The 21,164-nt window shown below is 40.8% G+C and overlaps 1 protein-coding gene across 1 annotated transcript; it reads left to right on the top strand.

The window, feature by feature from the left end:
- Positions 1 to 4,637: 4,637 nt before the first annotated feature.
- Positions 4,638 to 20,693, top strand: LOC111814067 (X antigen family member 5-like). The gene is made up of 4 exons (XM_023706563.1): positions 4,638 to 4,718; positions 5,897 to 6,014; positions 7,646 to 7,771; positions 20,593 to 20,693. The coding sequence occupies exons 1-4, from the start codon at positions 4,638 to 4,640 to the stop codon at positions 20,691 to 20,693; spliced, it is 426 nt and encodes a 141-aa protein (XP_023562331.1).
- The last annotated feature ends 471 nt before the right edge of the window (positions 20,694 to 21,164 follow it).

The following is a 21,164-nucleotide window of genomic DNA, read 5'->3' as shown; positions in this document are numbered from 1 at the left end:
CTGGTCCCGCCGGCGCAGGTTAGCAGGAAGCTCTCCACACACTCACTGGACCTGGGCTAGGACTGGGTCCTATTATTATTTTTTTTGACATGTCAGTGTTTTCTTATAGGTCCTTGAAGTTTCATTTTTCTTCCAAGGTTTTTTTTTTGTTTGTTTGTTTTGTATTTTAGGGAAGGGCCTACAGGGTGTACAGGGTCTCAGTACTAGATCGGACTTGTACTGATCTGCCTGTTTACAGCCTCCCAAGTGCTGGGATTACAGGTGTGTGCCACCATGCCCAGACTCAATTGCCGTCTCAGAGCACCCTGGGGGGGGGGCGGGACCAGCACCAGCATCGCAGGCCTGGGGATTGAACTCCTGGCCCCTGTGCCTGCTTGCAGGTGCTTTAATCCCCTAAACTATTTGGCCGGCCCTCTTCCAAGGTTTCTGAGTTTTTCAGACTGAATTATTTTTACTGACCTATCTTAAATTTACATTTTATTTTTGAACTTTATTCTACTATTGAACCCATTCAGTGGGATTTTAGCTTGGTTATATTTTTCACTTTCAAAATTTCACCTTTTATCCTCTTTCTTTTTTTGTTTGTTCTTTTTTTTTGTCTTTTTGAGACAGGGTTTCATTATGCAGTTCAGGCTGGTCTTGAAGTCATTTTGTAGCCCAGACTGACTTTGAACTTCCAGTGATCCTCCTGCCTCAGCCTTCAAGTGCTGGGATTACAAGCATGAACCATCATGCCTGGATCCATTTGTTTCTACAAAAATATTGTCTCACTTTTTTTTTTTGGGTGTTGGGAATTGAAACCAGGGCCTCATCCATAGTAGGCAAGTGCTCTGGCACTGAGTTACATCCTCACCCCGAGTGTATCTGTTTTGTGCCAAGAATTTTTTTGGGGGGTACTGAGAAACAATTTCAGGGCCTTGTGCTTGCCAGGCAGACTGCTGTGCTGTTGAGCCATATCTCTGGAACTGTGCCAAGATTTTCTATTTATACATTTGTTTCAAGATTTTGTGATTGCTTGATTGAAGCAGGGCTGTTGCATTGGCTGTTCCCTTAACCATTTTTAAATTTTTATTTTTTGTTTTGTTTTGGACATTGTCTTGCTATATAGTTTGGGCTGGCCTTGACAGAGCTTACTATGAAATTTCCGCTTCTCACACTGCTAGTTAGTCACAAGAACTTCCAGGTTGTCCTGTCCCACGTTTGTACAGGCCTGAAACTCACAGGGATCTTCCTGAATCAGCCTCCCAAATGCTGGGATTACAGACTTGCGCCAATATGCCTGGCTATTTTATTTATTTATTTATTTGATATAGGGTTTTGCTACTCAATTCAACTTATAGTAACCTTCCAGTCTCAGCCTCTCCAGCACTGGGATTCCAGGCGTGCAACATCTCACTCAGTTTTGGTGGCATGCACAACACCCCTGGGGTTCCGGGGCCGGCATGGCATGTGGTGCTGGGGATCGAACTTGGGTCCTTGCGCTTGTCAGACAGGTGCTTAGGAACTATTTCCCCAGTCCTTATTTTTAGTTTTTTTAGATGGAGTCTTGCTAAATTTATAAATTGCCGAGGTTCAAATTTTTTATCTTTAAAAACAAAAACAAAAACAAAAAAAAAACAAACAAATTTTTTATCTTTCTGCTTCAGCCTCCAAATGTACTAGCATTAACAGGCATGTGCCACCATGTCTGGCTTAAAGCAGCAGTTTAAAAACTGTAAAATAATCCCAACAATATTTTGCTTTTTTTTTTTTTGCATTGGTGTTTGTTGATTACCTTTTAGAATATGTCTAGTCTTCCAGGTTATTCATATTTTGAATTTTGATTATAGGCTGAACACTTGAATATTAGGTTTTGAGACTATTGGTATTGTGTAAATTCTGTGGAATATGGTGCTATTGCTATTTTTTATGTATTTAGGACAGGGTCTACAGGGTCTACAGGGTCTCACTTCTAGATCAGACTCGGAGTGATGCACTTGTGTTCAGCCACCCAAGTGATGGGATTACAGGCGCGCGCCACCATGCCCAGTCTCAATTGCCATCTCAGCGCGCCCCGGGGATGGGGCTGGTACGCTATTGCTATTTTGACATGAAGTCTACTTCCCATTACAGGGAACCACCATGGCCCTTAACTCGTGGGGCTGGAGCAAGGGAGGAAAGTGAGCCATGGCGGGACTGAGGGTCATTTGAAGATGAGCTAAGGTTTTTTTTAATTTTTTTTATTTATGAGAGAGAGAGAGAGAGAGAGAGAGAGAGAGAGAGAGAGAGAGTGGTGTGTGTGTGTGGCCAGCTCAGCCCACCAGGGGGCGGGGCTGGCTGGCATGTGGTGCTGGGGGATCGAACCGCGGTCCCTGATGCTTTGCTAAGCTTGTTCTAAGTAGGTGCTTTAGACCACTGAGCCATCTCTCCAGCCCCATGATGAGCTAAGTTTTGAGGGGGGATAGATACTATTTTATTTGTTTTATTTTTTTTGGTGGTACCAGGGATCAAACTCAGGATCTTGAACTTGCCAGGCAAGCACTTATTCCACTGAGCTATCTCCCCGGCCCGATAGATACTATTTTAGACAACTGTGTCCAACAGTCATATGGAATTGTTGAGAGAATAAACCCTGGTGTCCTCAAGAGAGACCTGGGTGTGGCGGCAATGCGCACGTGGGGGGGAGGGGCATGAGTTTCAGTGCGCATGCCCACGCAGAACTCCCATCAGCCAACACGCAGTGTGTGGCCTTCGAGGATCGGTCGGTGTGCCGGTGGTGTACCTGCGTCTAGACTTGTCACCTGTGTGGACGTCAGCGATAGGTAATTAGATTAGTCTTATTAGAAAATTTAAGTGTGTGGGGGGAGCTGGAGGGCTTGGGCTGGTTGAGCAGCGATGGTTTGGGCCCTTGGAGGAGGAAGTACTTCGAGGTCGCCATTTTGTATTTTCCTCACAGGCTCTGCCACCATAGGCTTTGTCATTGGTGTTGGGTGGGTCTATATGAGGAACGACGGTGGGAGGAGGAGAAGGTGAGATTGGAGGTAACCGAATTCCATAGGGTCCTGAAGCAGCCGACAAAGGACAGGTTTTTGTGCCCCTGGTGATGACCCAGGGTGGAGGTGGGGCAGGGAGGCTGTTGCGGGCCGCAGCGCGCATGTGCATTATGCATTTTAGGCCAGCGCACGCTGCGTGGTGATTTCATGGCTGTGCTGGTCGGTCGTGTTCTGTGTCTTGACATCGTTTTTACTTGGTGGGACTGTGATAAATAGATCAGTGTGTATTAAGTATGAGGAGGATCTAGTCGGTTTCGGGCACAGCAATCTCAAGTTTTTGGAAGAGGAAAGGCCTCAGAATTGTCAACCTTTTCTCTGGCAGCATAGCCACCATGTGCTTTATTGTCTGCTCGGCTTGTGCAGGAATGAAAGAGGTTTGGGAAGGGGAGTCGTGTGTGGAGGTATCTCAGTTTAATAGGTCCCTGGAACAGCTAACAACAGATTCTGGGGTGGAACAGAGAGCCACGGCCGGGAGGTAGCTATGGGCCTCAATGCGCATGCCCAATTTCTTGCCTTCTGGGTGAGGCCGCTGTGTACTTGGGGATGAGCACCGAGCCAGGTGGTTATGTTCCTGTGGTCTTGACTTTTTTTCACCTTCTGGGATGTAGCTGGTTGGTCCCCAGATAAGTCCTCCCAAAAACTGAAGTGTGAGGGTGTGAAGAGGAGCTTGCAGAGCCTAGGAGTTGGAAAGGCCTCGAGGTCGTGGTCCTTGCCTTCACAGGCAGAGCCACCGCTGACTTGTGCCTCATCATTTTGGTGGCCCGGGATAAGGGAAGAAGGTGAGTGGTGAAGGGAAGGATTCAGGTACAGATAGTGTCAGTGCTGGTGGAGGTCAGTGTGGTTGGAGTTATCTGTTCTAGGAGCACCTGGGGCAGCTGATAGAGCCCTACATGGGGACCTAACAGGGAGTTGGTGTGCACAGTGAGAAAAGAGCTTGAAATCTGGGGTGCTGTGGGGTTGTGACTGCATCCTGGGTTTTATAGAGGGTCTAGTGAGGGTCACTTGTTGCTTCTCATCCCTGCCAGAGACATATCAAAATGGTCTTAGAGGGTATGAGGAGAGACTAGCAAGGGGTAGATTATCACAAAATTTTGTTGTAGGTGGTATATAGTCCTAGTTAGAGGGAGTGTAATGTAAGCAGTAGTCACTTGTGTTTTAATTTTCTAGTGTTTTCTTGACTATGTCCACGATGGGCCCTAAGTTACCTCCATGATGGGGAATCCAGTGAAACAAAACTTTGGCTTTTGCCATGTGCCTTAATACATTTTAAGACAATTTCTCCACCACCTTGGCTGTGACATAGACGGTTGCCTTTTTAGGCTGCCAGATCTGGTATGATTGCAAAGCAGGCATACTTAAAGTTATTCTAAGACTGTATTCTGGAAATATTTAGCATTGAAAACAAGTACATGTCACTATTTGCTCTTAGAAGTGGTCAAGTATAGTTACCTGTTTTTTTTGGGTGAGTGTTGATGCTGGGGAAATCAACTCAGGGCTTTACGTGTGCTAGATAAGTACTGTACCACTGAGCTATATTCAACATGAGTCCTTAGATACCCTTCTAAGTGGGTTTTCTAAAATTTTATTCTGCTTTCAGTGTGAAATATGAGTGAGGATGTAAGTTCAACATCTAAATCTGAAGGACAAAGAGATGATGAACCTACTTGCCCACCTGAGCCTGTGGTTGTGAGTGCTTTAATATTTTAATGTTTTCTTTTTCTTTTTTAATTTTAATTTTATTGAGAAGCAAATATGAATGAGACAGTTTCAAAGCTGATTAATAGGACAGTTTTGATAATCAATACATTGTACATTGTTACCTTCTTAGTGGTTATCCATAGTACAAGAAGCAGACAGGATATCCTGTCCAAACACTATTAGTACACCTCTTTCTTCTCATTGAATTAAGCGAAAGTAGCTGTATATCTATCCTAACTATTTTGTATATATAAATACAAAATGATCTTTCCCTTGTATCCCCTTTTTTTTGTTTAGTCCTGTCAGAGATGGATATTCTATTGGCATCTAAATACTATAGGTGTTTGAATTCAGCTAAACAATCCAACACTGTCTAGCAGTCTATAATATTAGTGGGTTATCCTCAGAAGTTATTGACTTGAGCCTTTTACAGCTCATCATATTAATATGTCTTTACTATATATACACCTCGTTTTTATACTTTTCTGCTGGATGGTTAAGACCAAGATAAAGCAAGACCTATATAACAAGAAATGTAACTTTTGTATCTGATAAGGTCAGTTAAGTACCCTCAGGATTTATCCTGTAGCCCTGTACTGCACTTTGTAGATCCTTTGTCAGTGTCAGCCATGAGGATGAGTCACGGTCATTGCTTGATTTTAATGTTTTCTATTAGAAATTTGTGAGTGTTTTTAATCTAGTAGAGATACAATAAAGGTTTTTTTTTTTTTCTTCCCCAGACCGGGGTTTGAACTCAGACCCTTGCACTTGCCAGGGAAGTGCTTATTCTACTGAGCCATCTCTCCAGCCCCACAGTAAAGGTTTTTCATGATAATAAAGTAATGGAATTTTATTTAAGGAACATTTATTTAGGTGCTTTGGGTTTGCCTGGATTGATAGTCTTAATTTTCCTCAGGTTTTGCTTATTATTCTTATGCTTTTTAATTAATGTTGCACACATCCATTCCAGCGCATTTTAAAATAGCTTCTAAAGTCTTTGTAGGTAACATTCATTTCTCTTTGGAAGAGAAATTTTATTAAGTATAAAGAGTAATGTTAGAAAATTGTCTTTTACACTTACTTATAGTTAGACATACATATGTACTCTGTAGATTTGTATTATTGTTATGTACTAGTAAACTTTTTGTTTCTACACACCTCCCCAGGCCCAGCAGCCCAGTCATGAACAACCTGAACAAGTGGAAGCAGATGCACCTGGTCAGAAGAGAGACGATGAAGAACCTGCAGCTGAAGGTGAAGGGAAGGGGAAGAAGAATGCTTGGTGTATGCGTGTGCGCTCCTATGTGGCTTCTGTATAGCCATATGTGCTCTGGACTTAGACATGCCAGAAAAGGAGAAAGAAAACTTTAGAAACAGTGCCTGAAAATTGGTTAGAACAGTGAGTGGGTTGTAGATGTTAGCTTAGCTTACAGGAGCCCCTCACTTTGATAAAATGCTTCCATTTTCTAATGAGAGAACTGAGGCTCAGGGTTGTGCTTTATCAAAGAACACTGGATTGGGGAATACATACTGTGCATATTGATCCAAAGTCCGTGTCCTTATATCCATATTGCAAAAAACTATTTTTTAAAAAAAATCTTAAAATTCAGTTGTCTGTACTGTAAGGTAATTCAGTAGTGGCCCTGAAATAAAATCCTTTTCAGTGAAGAAAGAGCAACTTCAGAAATAAGTTAGAGGATTATAGATGCTATTTCTTTTAATTGATTTTTTATATAAGTTTGATAAAAAGTGGATAAGATACTGAATTTTCAGTATCAGGCATAGTGTCTGGTTTAGTTTTTTGTTTTTGTTTGGTATGTGGGATTGGTCCCAGGCCCTTTGCCTTGGGCCATATCCATAGCCCTTTTCTGAGGCAAGATTGTACTGAGTTGCTCAGGTAGGACTCAAATTTGTAACCCCCCTGCCTCAGCCTCCCAAGGAGCTGGGATTCCAGGTGTTTGCCAGTGTACCTGCCTAGTATGATTTTTAAAAAAAATGAGTGGCTTTGTAAGACGAGATCAGTTTTTTTAAAGAGTTATAAAAATTTAAAAAAATATCCTGGGACTATTTGGTTTGCAGAATGTTCATCAGCTTGGGCTTTTCTTCTGTATTATTTTAAGTTTATTTTATTTATTTATTTATTTTTGTGTGTGTGGCCAGCTCAGCCCACCTAGGGGCGGGGCTGGCTGGCATGTGGTGCTGGGGGATTGAACCGCGGTCCCTGTGCTTTGCTAAGTTTGTTCTAAGTAGGTGCTTTAGACCACTGAGCCATCTCACCAGCCCCCTTCTGTATTATTTTAGGACTATTTTTTTCACTAAATATTTCTTGGTGACTGTTCATGCCATGTAACATGCTGGGTGCCAATGACCTAAGACTACTACTAAGAGACAGGATTTCATCCTTGAGTCAGAGACACTCAAATCACTAATGTGATAAGGATAATCACAAGTACAGTAACAGATTAAGTACACAGGGCAGGAAAGTTCTGAGGAGAATCTTAGGAAAGGAAAAGGGTAATATTTGGAAATTTTTGCTTTTCTGTTTTCTGGCAGTAGACTCTTGAGTAATGTGTTTGGGATTTTTTGTTTTGTTTTGTGTTGCAGTACTGTGGGTTGAATTCAGTGCCTTTGTAATGAGTTATATTCCCAGTACTATATTTTTATTTTGAGTTTCAGTCACTTGGTTGCCCAGGATGGGCTTGAACTTGGAATCCTTCTGTCTTAACCTCCCAGAGTGCTTGTAGTCCACATGTGTGCCACCACTTCTGACACTCTGGGGATTCTTATGTATCACATTTATTATCAAACAAGCTTACAGGTTTTATTTCATGACACTGAAGGAGGTAAATATTTATCATGCACTTACTAATATTTCATAATTTACTAGTTAAATTGATAACCTTTTTATTTTTAAGGGCCTGAACTGGAGGCAGATCTTGAAGAAGTGGAGCAGCCCAAGACTGGGCGTGAGCGGGGAGATGGGCCAGATGTCAAGGGGAAACGTCTGCCAGCATGGGACTACACTAAACTGCTAGGATCAGGTAGGCTACTCATTAAGCATACAAATTATAGGGTGTCCCTTTTCTACAGTATTAGTATTATATTTTTAAGAATAGATAACATTACTACTTCAATAACTTGAGTTCTTATGTAAATTATTTGAAATGTAGTTCATACCCCAAATGCCTGATTTACCCACTTAGAGATACAAACTGGGTCAAAGCCATATTGAAATATACAGTATGAAAGTATTTTCTTTTGTGTGTAAGTTCTTATACCTATAGCTAATAACAAATACATAATACATTTATAATACATGAGTTTGTGAAATATGCTGAAGTATGTTCTAGATCCAGCTCTTATATAATTTGTGAGATTCTGGATGAATCCTTTAACTCCTAAACCCAGCTTTGCTCTTATAAAAATGGTTCAAATCAGATGTTTAAAAACCACTTTTAGTTTTGGTTTCTTTGTACTCTGGTTACGTTGGATGAGACATAGAATATAGGAACATTTAGTTTGCATGATTTATAATGCAAGCACAAAGTACCTGGTATTAGTCTTCTAATTTTTTTTTCTGTGCTGCTAAGCTATTTTGTTTGACCACGTTAAAAGATAAGTTTTCAGGTTTTTTTCAGGAGCCTAGTAAATGTAGCTAAAATATTCTCTTTGGAAAATTAGTTTTAAATATATGTGTTAGAAAGTGGTGATAAATTGCATTACATTTAATATAGAACATTTTTTAAAAGCACCAAAATAAATGTAATGGAAAAAGAAAAATTTCATAATAAAGTGAGTATGAATTACTAGAAAAATGAAAAGCAATGCAACTAATATGTCATTCAGATTATTCTTTTAGAAAATACTTGAAAAGTGCTGATGAGATAGCTCAGGGGACTATAGTACCTGCTTAGTCAAGCTTAGGCAAAAGCACAGGGACTGCATTTGATTCCTGGCACCACATGCTGTGCCAGCCCCTCCCTCCAGGGCAGGCTGAGCTGGCCAGAGTCTGGGCATGGTGGTGCACACCTGTAATCCCAGTGCTGGGGAGGCTGAAAGCAGGAGGATCACTATGAGTCTCAACTGTGTAGCGAGACCCTGCAGCAACCAAATACAAAATTATGGGAAAAAAATAAAAAATAAAAAGGAAAAAAAAAAAAAAAAAAAAAAAAAAGAAACTGAAAAGATTCAGTAGCTTAGAAATTCTTGAGAAAAATGGACAAAACCGAGATATTCACATTAATGTGAGTAAGACATTGGCAAATACTAAAGAAATAATTATCTATGTGTCTGTATTTAACTTTCTAGTTTTACATTTTTTATTTTTTAAAAATCTTTTTCTTACTCCTAGTCAGACTCCTAAGAGACTTTTTTTTTGTGGTACTAGGGGTTGAACCCAGGGGCTTTGTATCAAGCTAGATCTGTACCCCTTTTAAAGACAGATTTCTTACCAAGTTGTCCATGTCCTTTCATTTGCCTCATCTTTCTATGTACTTCACATTTTGATATTACCATGATAATAATGGCTTTGTGTGGTCATTTAATAACTGGAACACTTTTAAGCATGTGAAGAGGAGGTGTATGGGGCTGGAGATTTAACTCAGTGGTGCAGCGCCTGCCTGCAAACATGAGGTCCTGAGTTTGATTTCCAGTTACCCACCCCCTGAAAAAAAAGAAAAAAAGAAAGGTGGTATTCATAATTAGAAGTATTGATAAGAATGAGGACAAAAGGTGGTCTTACTTAAATCAACTCCATAAAGAGCTAAACTAGCCCCCAAATAATTTTTATACCTTTCACAATAAAGACAAAACAAATGCAGTACTGCTGTTTACTTCACTTAGGCAATTCGAAGTGTGATTTATAATTTTTGGTACCTTTGTATTCAGAATATTTCAAATAGAAACATTTAAATGACACTTTAGAAAAGCTTTCTTTTATTTCTTAGGTTTTTACACTTTTTTTTTTTACTAAAAGCTTTTACTTCTGCTTGAAACAACCTTAGTTTACTATTGTGAACTTGAGCGGTTTGTTTCCTTCTACTACTGGAGAGACTGCTGTGTTGAACAACATAACCAACATGTACTCTTAGGAAAATCATAGCATATTGTTAGGGGCTGGAGAGAGAGCTCAGCTGCCTACACACCTGCCTGGCAAGTGCAAGGTCCCAAGTTCAGTCCCCGGTACCACCAAAAGCCCCCCAAAATCCAAAACATACCATATTGTTAATAGGCCTAAAAGTCTATCCTTAAAGTCTGTAATGAGGTTTAACTGTATTTAAGCCACAGGGTTACCCCTAGGGTTCCAGTTTCAATCCATTTTATAAAATTCAAACTGTAGTAGCCTTTGTATGCCTTTAGTTTTATCTAAGTTAAGTAATTTTCTCAATGGTTATGTTTGTATTACAGGAGAAGGGCCACCACAGGCTTAAAAGAAGATGAAAAAAATCACACAAGCTGTTATACTGAATACTTGATTGTCAGAATTCTTCTAGTAAAGTTTTACAGTTTTTTGCAAAGAAGACTGGTGTAACTTTTGTTTATTTCTAAGTATTTGATGTCAAATTATTTCCTTTAATAATTTAAAAAGTATTAACAGATGTTTTCAACATACAGAAATGTAGTTGAAGATATTTTTGTTTCTATCATTTTTTTTTTTTGGCAGAACCAGGGATTGAACTCAGACCTTTGTGTTTGCCAGGGAACTGCTTACTCCACTGAGCCACCTCCCCGGCTCTGTTGTTTTTATCATTTTTAACATCATACTTTTTATTCCCCTTTCTAATTTTATGGCATTGGACAGACCCACCAACACAGTGTGAAATAGAAATGGTGACAGTGGGCATTCTTGTCTTATCCCTGATCAGAAATGGAAAAGAAGTTAACATTTCATCTAAGTGTTTAATGTACCATTTTGGGTAGATGGTATACTTTATCAGAGTATAGTTGCTTTTTTCCACTCTATTTTAGCTGAGAGAGTTCATCTTCACTGTACGTTGAGTTTCATTGTTGTTTCTGTTGAGATGGTCATAGCATTTTTCCCCTCCATTAATCTTGCAATCTTGCTACTGTAAATTATAATGGTAAATTTGTATATCTACACCAACGATGCATTCCTGGGGCAAATACAATTTGGTCATGATTAATGTATGTCTTAAAAATTGGTTGAGGATTTTTATGCTCTTGAGATACATTGTTCTATACATTTATTGAATGTGTTCCTGTTAGACATCTTTAGTTTTTGGAATTAAGGTCTCTGCATGGCTGTGAGTAATGTAATGCAGGGCTTGCCCAGGATGAGCTATTTCTGGATTGCCCCAATCTTACTTTTGCATGTTCATTAACTGGCAGAGTTAGAAGAGGCAGCTCCAGTTTGTCATCTCTTCAAATATTGTAAGACCCCATCATCTCTGCAAGATTCTTCTAGTGATGTTATCACGAGGAGAGCTATCTGCTGAGATTGTCTTTTTGAGACAGGGTCTTGCTATGTAGTTCAGGCCTTCTTGAACTCACTTTCTAGCCGAGGCTGGTCTCAAACTCACAATGATCCTCCTGCCTCAGCCTACTGAATGCTGGGATTACAGTTATGTGCCACCATGCCTGGCTCTGTCCTTTTGTATGTACAAAGTTAAAAGTCATTTCTTTATTGATTTTCCCAGATATTTTTTTTTGTTACTGGGGATTGAACTCAGGACCTTGCACTTGTCAGGCAGGTGCTTCTGCTGCTGAGCTATATCCCCAGCCCCCTTCCACATAATTTTGGTTAGTGCTTGATGTCTGTGAATTTGGTTGGCTGGCTCTGGAACAGTTTTAACAGCAGCTCTGTTTGAGTTTTAAAGTCTTAATAGTAACAGGAATTATAGTGAAACCCATATTTATTGGATATGTGCAAGTTTCCATATGTGTACATACTCATTTAATCCTCATAAAGGTGAGTCAGTTTTCATAAACTTCACAATGTCTGACTCCAGTAAGAAGCAGATTTGAGAATTCTTTTTATGTATTTGATACAGGGTCTCACTACACAGCTTGGATTTGTAGTGATCCTCCTGTTTTCAGCCTCCCAGTGCTGGAATTACAGGCGTGTGCTACTACTTTTGGACTAGGTGGCTGGCTCATTGTGTCTAGGGGCAGGGCTGGCACAACCTTTGGTGCTGGGAATCAGTCCCTGGTCCCTGTGCTTGCCTAAGCAAGTGCTTAGTCTGCTGAGCCATCTCACCAGCCCGAAAATTCTATTTCTGTGCTCAAGTTATTTTACTTAAAGGCTCTGAGCTTTCCTTGAAAGTATATCCCTACATGTGGCAGACCTCATGATACCTGTATATTGCCCATTCCTGCTTTTTTTTTTGTACTGTAAAACAGTGCCTTGACTGCTCTATGACTCAGATCCATGCAGATTTTTCTTTGCAGATTTGAACCTAGGCTGGGCCTTTGACTGTTCTCAGGCACTGGTAAAGCTGCTCAAGTTGTTGCTCAAAACACTGAAAGAAATTAGCCCTGTGCCGGAACCGTATTCCTTAAACTTTCCTGTAAACTCCACATCCTGATTCCCTCACTGTGGACAAACCTAGTGGGGCTCCTTTTGACACTGTCAATTAGAATCCTGTAGCTTGCACTGGAAATTTCCTGAATGCTGGGGAATTCTGAAAGGTCACCTGGCCTTCAGTGCTTGTTTGAAATCCTATGTAGGAATGGTTTGTCATTCCCTTGTGGGAATTCCCCTGCTGTTGCCTTTGGTAGTGTCCCCAGCCATGAGTTTGACTGGACAAAGAATGTTAGATGAAATCATTGATACAGAAATTGTTAAAATAGTTTTTCCATAAAAACATACTTTATTGCCCTACAGAAAAAATATAACCAGAATTCTAAAGCCATTTTTGATGGTTTGTGGGGAGACAGTTAAGAACTCTTGTCACAAACCATATGGCAAAGTGCTGCAACATCCCCGTCAAACCCATCTGTCCTTCAAAGGTGGGAGGGAGCAGCCTCAAGTCTCTCTTTTCTCCCATAAAATCTTTCATTGGCCTGTCAGTGACCATATCTCAGAGTTAAGCAGCCCTTCAAGATGCCTGGTAGCTTTATACCCCTACTAGCATACAGAGTGTCAGCATGTTATACATCTCTGCTCTCATTTGCATCATTATGCCTCTCTCAGGAACCAGTTCTGCACAAAAAAATCCTATTCAGAATCTGCTTAGGAAATTACAAGCAAAAATTACACCTCTTCAAGGGGTTTAAAAACATTTTATGTCCCTACGTGGGTATGGAGGTACATGCCTATAGTTCCTGTGCTTGGGAGGCTAAGGCAGGAGGATTACTTGAGCCCTGGAGTTTTGAGATCAGCCTAGATAAATAGACCTGATAGCCAGAAAAAAATTACTGATGCCAAAAGACCAAATGTTTTTCAAATAGAGAATAAATATAGGGTGTCCTGCTTTACCTCAAATGCATGTGACATTCCTGCATTGTGAAACTGGCTCAAAAGATTAGAACTTGCATAGCAAAGATAAAGGAACCAGGAGAACTTGCTAAGACAATTACCTGAGTCTTATCTATGTTGTCTCCTTAACAGTCTATGGTATGAAATAACGATGAGTTTCCATCCTGAAACACACTGACCTTTTGATGGGAAAAATGCATCTTTTGAGTCAGTTTCCTCATTTTTAAAGTAGAAATTATAATATTTACTCTTTCTATGCAGAGTAAGTGTGAACCAATACATGTGGTATTGGCTATGTGGGATACAAAGGCCTTGTGGGGCAAACATGAGCAGGAGCAGTTGGAGTACAGAAGAGGAACAAAGGAAAAGGACATACACATGCCTGCCAAGTGAATGGAGCAGCCAAGAAGGCAGAAGGGTACACAGACCCAGGAGTGAAAGAGATCTATTTAATGGCCTTCCATTTTTGTTCACCTCTGGGTTTGCATACTTAATTCTGTTGGTGTAAGGCTGAGGTATATATATATGTCTCAGGAACTAAAATAGCCATACTGGCAATGTTGTGCTTATTCAAAAATAACTTACTGAGGGCCCAATCTATTCATTAAGCCCTCAGTAAATCATCTCTAGGGAGTCTTCTATGAATTAAGCAGTGGAGCCCCTAAGTGAGGGTTTAATTTGAGAAAATAGTATCCAACATAAGTTATAAAAGTAGCAAATATACTGGTATTAGATACTTGCATAATATGTGTGGAGTGAAAGGCTCAAGTTCTTTGTACCATGGATTCCTAAGATGACAGGCTTTATGATCTTGGATTCACAAACTATTATACTCACAGGTACAGTTTATTAAAGTCAGAGAAAATAATCAATACAGGAAAAGTCACATGGGGTGAAGTCCAGGAGAGAACAACTACAAGCTTCCAAGTGTCTTTTCAGTGGAACCAGATAGGGACACAATAATAATCTACTTTCCCACCAATACTGTGTGACAAATGAAGAATGTTTGCTGTTCAAGATTTTTATTGGGTAAGAGCCACATAAGCATGCAAAGCTTGTGTGACTGACCTAGGCTACTGAGATCCCAGTCACCCCAGAGCAAGACTAGATATGCAACCACAAATTACATTATTAGGATGAATTTAAGTGGTCCTCTTGGCACAGCTGTGGCCCAAAGCCCATAAGCATAACACTTACCAGGCAGAACACTCTAAAGATTTAGGGCTTTTCTCCAAGAGCCAGTCACAGGCCTGGCATGCTGAGTCAACAGGTTCCTATACACTTGGACAGACAATTGCAGTGAGGTTGCCGATGATCTCTTGCTAGCAATATGTATTTGCAGTGAACAGATTGCTGGGTTAATAATAGCTGTATGTGATTAAGGAAGGAACATGCCTCTTAACTCAAAAACAAAAATGCAAAAACTTGTCTGAGTACCTTCTGGCAAATCAGGCCCTGAGCTTTGGGCTAGGGAGACTCAGAGGACCTAGGTATGATTCATACAGGACGTGACTTCTAAAAGCGCTCAGTCTGAAAAGCACAGAAACATCTGGAAGATTATGACAGAACAAGCCAATGAGAGTCATGGCAGGGATAATCCAGGGCACACCCAGAGCACAACTGGGGCCTGTAACTCAGAGGTCAGAAGCTGTTTCTCCCAGGGACAATGTGTGTGCTCTTAGGCATTGCCTCACTGTAAATTATAATCTCCTTGTTTATAAACCCCTTCTCATTAAAATTATCAGTCTTGCATCATTATCCCTATTTGTGAGGCTGATGATCAGAGAAGGTTAGATTAGTGTCTCATGAAGCCAATTTTATTTTATTTTTTGGGGGGGAAGCCAGGGATTGAACTCAGGGCCTTATGCTTGCCAGGCAAGCGCTTATTCAACTGAGCTCTCTCCCCGGCCTCATCAATTTTTAAACTTAGAACCCCTAATATTCCTGTGTGCTTTCTCTTATAACACCCCCCTTTTGCTTTTGATATTGTCTTCTGTTTTTTTTTTCCCCTGATGATGGGGATTGAACCTAGAACCTTGCACATGCTAGGTTGTCTTTTCTTTTAATTCACATTTAACAATACTTTTAAAGCTCTGCTTGCTTTATAGATTCATTTTTAAAAATTTATGTGGACGATTTGATTTGAAACTGTCTCATTGCTATCTGTTTATCAATAAAATTTTGAAAAAAAATTTATGTGGAGGGGCTGGGGAGATAGCTCAGTGGCATAAGCACCTGCCGGGCAAGCACAAGGTCCTGAGTTTGATCCCTGGTATTAAAAAAAAAAGAAATTCATGTGGAATTTATTTTTTATACCTTTAATGTCAAATTGCCAACATGCTTCAAATGCTTCTGTACCATTTTACATTCCCACTAGCAGTATATGAAGTAGTTGCTCCACATCTTTCTGAATGTGAAGTTCCTATAGTCCTTTTACTTTTAGCTATTTTAATAGGTATATAGTGGCATCTCAATGGAGTTTTAATTTGCATTTCATTATATGGAACATGTTTTCATGTGCTTATTTTCCACAAATGCCCAGATTTCCTGCATGTTTTGGGCTGTTGGTATTTTTCAAACATTTACTATTTGTATTTTTAAAATATCCTTAAATTTTACAGCAAGACTCCTGTCTGCCTTTATTCATTTGTGCTGGATTTTCAGGGCCTTCATTTATAAAGAACCATTCTTTCATCATTTGTTTTCTTGTTTTTTTGGTACTGAGGATTGAACATAGGGCCTTGTGCATGCTAGGCAAGCACTCTTAACTCTGAGTTATATCTCTAGCCTCGCATCATTTCTTTGATAATGTTTTCTGTTCTCAATGTTCACAGACTTTCTTTTTTTTTTCTGTTTCCTTTTTCAGTATACTGGACATTGAACCCAGGGAATGCTGAGCTACATCCCCAGGCTTTTAATTTTATTTTGAGACAAGGTCTTGCTAAATAACTAACTTGCCTAGACTGGGCTAGAACTCCTTCCTCAGCCTCTTGAGTAGATGAGGTTACAGATTTTCACCACCATGCCCAATACAAATTTAATTTTAGACCACTTTTATTAGGACTTTAGTTTTTATTGTGTCATATTTTCTCTTTCAGCTTTCTGGAAGATTTGTTTAACTTGCTTCTTCATTTTAATAGCTTCCTGATTTCCAAAAGATTTTTAGACACTTATTTAACTTTCACCTCAATGCAAACTTGAAACACATAAAACCCTTCTTTTCTACTTTTTCTTACTTAATGGATTGCTAAAACAAACACAACTTAACTAAGAATTTCTTGTTCAATTTTGATTCCAATATTATGGCAACTTCCATAAAATACTGGAGACTCCTTTTTTGCTCCCCTAGGGAAGGGTTTCCATAGCACTGTACTTGTGTGTTACAAATACACTTACAAGCCCTGACATTCCCCAGCCTTGATGACCTTGATATTTTAAACAAGTGATAGATGATGCATGGAAGGAGGAATCCTTTTTATTTTTGAGACAGGGTCTCACCTTGTTGTCCAGGCTAGCTTCAAATTCTTGGACTCAAGTGGTCTTACCCTCCTGTGTAGCCTGGACTGCAAGTGTGCACCACTGTGCTCAGCGTGGAAGTTTTTCTTTTTCTTTTATCTTCCTTTTCTCTTCCCTTCTCCTACCCCTTTTTTCATTTTCCTTCTTCCTCTTCTTTCTTCTCTTCCTATTCTGCTTCTGCTTCCTTCTTCTTCTTTTTATAATGAGGGTTGAACTCAGGGCTTAGTTGGGGGAGATGGCTGAATCTAGAGTATGTGACTGATTAGTAGTGCAGTCCTGGGGCACTGAGCTACGTCCCCAGTCCCCCCCTTTTTTTTGAGACAAGTTCTATTAAGTCTTTCTCTTAGTTACTTTTCTTTCTTTTTTTCCCTGTATTTTAGGGAAAGGTCTACAGGGTGTTCAGGGTCTCACTACTAGATTGGACCCATAGTGATTCTCCTGTTTACAGCCTCCCAAGAGGTGGGATTACAGGTGTGCGCCACCATGCCCAGTCTTAATTGCCATCTCAGCATGCCCTAGGGGCTAGGCTGGCATGACAGGCCCGGCGATTGAACCCCAGGCCTCTGTGCCTGCTTGCAGGCACTTTAATCCGCTGAGCTATTTTTTGCCAGTCAAGCGCTTATCCTACTGAGCCATCTCCACGGCCCATCTGCTGAGCTATTTGGCCGGTCCTTTAGTTACTTTTCTTGTTGCTGAGACAAAATACCAAACACCTGAAGTTAAAAAAAGGAAAGGTTTACTTGGCTCACAGTTTGTGGAGGTACCATAATGGGCTGGTTCCAAGGCAGAGTTATACATGGCAGAGAGGCAACAGTTCGTAGTGGTAGAAGACAGCAAAAGCAACAAGAGAGCAATTTAAGCCTCTTTCTGTCCCTTGTTATTGTATCTAGTCTATTGGAATTAGGGTGGTACCAGTCCAATCAGTGGACAGGTCTAGTAATCACCCACCCTTAATCCCAGCACCCTTAACCCCAGGACTGCACTACTAATCAGTCACATACTCTAGATTCAGCCATCTCCCCCAAACACCCCTGTGACTGCATGAGGTTTTGGGGGGATATCTAGATATCAACTGTAACAGCCACTAAGTTACCCAGGTTGGGCTTGAATTTATGGTACTCCTGGCTCAGCCTCCCCAGGATTATAGGAATGTGCCACCACACCTAGGAATTCTTAAATTATATCATTTTTGATTTGAGTACTTTTGTTCAGCTAAGCTCAATTTTGGGCAAGGTGAAAGCCAGGGTAACTGGCTGATTACTTTTATTCTCCCCATGTTACCTGATGACTGTTTTTGTTTCTGAAATTTGGGTGAAGAGGCACTAAGAAGAAAGGAAAGGTGAGTAATAGAAAGCAGGGAGGTGCCGAGGAGATGGCTCAGTAGCATAAGCGCTTCCTTGGCAAGTGCAAGTGCAAGGGCCTGAGTTCATTCCCCAGTTCTGCCAAAAAAAAAAAAAAAAGCAGGGGTTTTTCCTTTCCTTACAGAAAAAGACTCATGGAATCTGACCCGTTTATTTTTATTTTATTTTTTATTAGTACATGTTTGTAGTATATATAATGGTTACCCTTATCCTGGGGAGTTGGTACGTGTACATAACACATCTTAATTCTTTTTTATCTCCTTCTCTCCCTCCCCACTCCATCTGTGCTCTGCTCCATTTAGATCTGATCGAGTTTAACTATGTAAAGATGTTGGAAATATCCTTTTCTTGCTCAGGATTCGGATCAGTAACCTTGGGGCTGTGTGGCTGAGACAGAAGCCATGTTGAAGATCAGTGTCAGCTACCCACCCATTTGGGAAAAAGCTATTTATCTAGGTTGTTGATGTCACTGTCCTAGATAAGGCACATAGTTGCAGAAACTGGTCAATGTCATAGGGAATGAATGCTGAAGTAGGACCAGTGAGCCCCTCCTCCCCATATCTAGAGGGCATCATGAGACCGAAACCCCTATGGTGAATTCCAAAGACAGATTCCAGCACCAGCAGGGTGCTTGGAGCAGGAGTTTCAGATCAGCGAGGGCTACAGACCTCTGGAATCACAGGACTAGTGGGACAAGTGTCAATAGCAGTTGTGTGTAAAGAGATCTCCCCTCTTCATTACAGCAATCTAGTTTGGTGCACTGGCAGCAGCCATTGATTAGTTTTTTCTTTAAATTAAAACTGGTAAAATAGAATATTTACCATTTGAACCATTTTTAGGTGCACTGTCCAGTGGCATTACAGTTACATTGCTGTACAATGCCTACCACAATCGGTCCCCTGAACTTTTCATCTCACAAAACTGAAATTCTATGCCTACTAAACGATAACTCCTCACTCACCCCTCTCACTCTTTCACTTCTCATATTGGTAATTTATGTCTCCTTATTGTTGTTTTTTGTTCATGTTTTTGCTCTGTCTGGATAATTTGGTCAATGTTTTTCATCTTTTCAAAGAACTAGCTTTTGGTTTCATTGTTTTTTTTTTTTTTTTTTCCAGAACCGGGGATTGAACTCAGGCCCTTGTGCTTGCCAGGCAAGGGCTTATTCTACTGAGCTATCTCCCCAGCGCTGGTTTCATTGGGAGTGATTCTCCTGTTTACAGCCTTCCAAGTGCTGAGATTACAGGTGCACAGGACACCACGCCCAGTCTCAGCGGTACCCTGGGGGCGGGGCCGGCACAGCAGGCCTGGGAATTGAACCTCAGGCCCCTGTGCCTGCCTGCAGGTGCTTTATTCCACTGAGCTATTTGGCCTGCCCTTCATTGATTTTTTTCTATTGTTATTCTATTTTAATTTTTAAAATTTCTTTCTTTCATCATTTCTTCATATCTTTTAGGTTAAATTTGCTGACTTTTTCTAATTTTGTAAATGGATGCTTCGATTTGATGTGAAGTAGTCTTTTCTAATGGAAGTATTTTGTACTGTAAATAAGCATTTTATGGTTTTCCTTTAAGCCCTCCTTTACCTGTGTGCCCTAAACTTTGATATATTTGTAGTATCATTTAATTAAAAATATATTCTAATTTGCTTTGTGCCTTACTCTTTGACTCATATCTTATTTAGAAATGTGTTTAATTTCCAAACATTTGGAACTTTTCATTGATTTGTAGTAAAGTTCCATAACAGTCTGATAATAATAGTGCATTATTTCCATTCTTTTAAAATTTGTTAGGAGTTTTTGTTATGCTCCAGAATGTCGTCTTATGGACACTGACACTCCTTTCTCTCTTTCCCACTTATTATGATCCTTATGATTAAACTGGGCCCACCTGAATAATCAAAGATCATCCCAAGACAGTTAATTTAATCGAGTTTGCAAAGTCTTTTTGACACAGGTTCAGGGAATTAGGACATGGATGTCTTTTCTATCTGCGTAATCTGCCTGGGTCAGTCTTACTGGGGTCGTGAGTGTGGAAAAGTGGGGAGATGTAGATGGCAGGGTCCACTGGAGCACGTGAGGATTCCCAAAGAAGGAACACTTCTTAGGCTTTTTTGCATCCTTGGGTACACCACTAGGGGGCCTACGTGAGATGACAGGATGGAAACAGCCACTTTACACAGCTGTAGGAGGCACAGACCAACAAGAGCCTCTGGAAGGTGCCGCTAGGAGGGTGTGGGGTCTATTTCGGAACAAACCATTGTATGGGTAGAAGGGACATTAAAGGCTACTTCCACCCTGTGCAGGAGATTTCAGCAGAGGCCCCGGATGGAGGCAGGAATGGTACTACTGTGGCCTGGCACCTATCCATTTTCTCGGTTCCCGGCCTCCAGTTGTCCTACTCGCAGATTCTTGGCCTGCACCCTTTTTGGTTCTCTGACTTGGAAACAGTGGTTTGAGCCTGCAGGGATAGGCAATTGGATCCAGGGAGAGCGGCGCTGGTGCGTTCTAGAATCTGATTGGTTAACGCGCACTTTCCTCTCTTTTAAGGTTTACCGGCAAACAGAAAGGGTGTAACCAAACTCCACAACGCGCGCGTCGGGCTCCAATTGGCTATGCGTGCAGCGCAGGCGCATTGGTTCCTTGGCTAGACTTCCAGGCTGTAATGGTACGCGTTTCCCCGATGGTAGTTCCCGGTGGAAGGGTCAGATACTCACCTGGTCTGTGCCTCTGTTCGCTAGTCAAAAGTGCTGAATATGGTAACTCTAATAGAATTCACCGAGATCATTGGCTGGGACTCTTGCTCTTTTGTGCTCCTCCTTCAATTCCAAACTCAAGTCACAAGCCTAGCAGGTAATCCTGCCTGCCTCCACTCAGTCATTCTTGAAGTGCATTTGCCCATCCATTCCCACCCCTATTAAAATGGAATCATCAGATTTGGGATTTAGGGAAAGTTGCTTTGTTAACTAGAAATCCTGCCCTAATAGAGAGCTCCTAGCTCCAACACCACAGAGTAGGGCTCACTTAGAACTCAAGTGTCCTGATGCTTGGTACCTTTGTGATTATTCCCCCATGTGAATTTTGTTTTTGTGGTTAATTCCAGAAACACATTAAGGATTTGG

The sequence above is a fragment of the Octodon degus genome, unplaced genomic scaffold (assembly GCF_000260255.1).
Source record: "Octodon degus isolate 3935 unplaced genomic scaffold, OctDeg1.0 scaffold00263, whole genome shotgun sequence".
NCBI classification, from domain to species: domain Eukaryota; kingdom Metazoa; phylum Chordata; class Mammalia; order Rodentia; family Octodontidae; genus Octodon; species Octodon degus.
This window is presented reverse-complemented; position numbering and strand designations above follow the sequence as displayed.

Bases quoted from the DNA above. Each gene is read 5' to 3' on its own strand.
- LOC111814067 (XM_023706563.1), top strand. From the start codon at position 4,638: ATGAGTGAGGATGTAAGTTCAACATCTAAATCTGAAGGACAAAGAGAT. The intron at 4,719-5,896 runs GTGAGTGCTTTA...ACACCTCCCCAG, and splicing joins GCCCACCTGAGCCTGTGGTT to GCCCAGCAGCCCAGTCATGA. The intron at 6,015-7,645 runs GTATGCGTGTGC...TTTATTTTTAAG, and splicing joins GGGGAAGAAGAATGCTTGGT to GGCCTGAACTGGAGGCAGAT.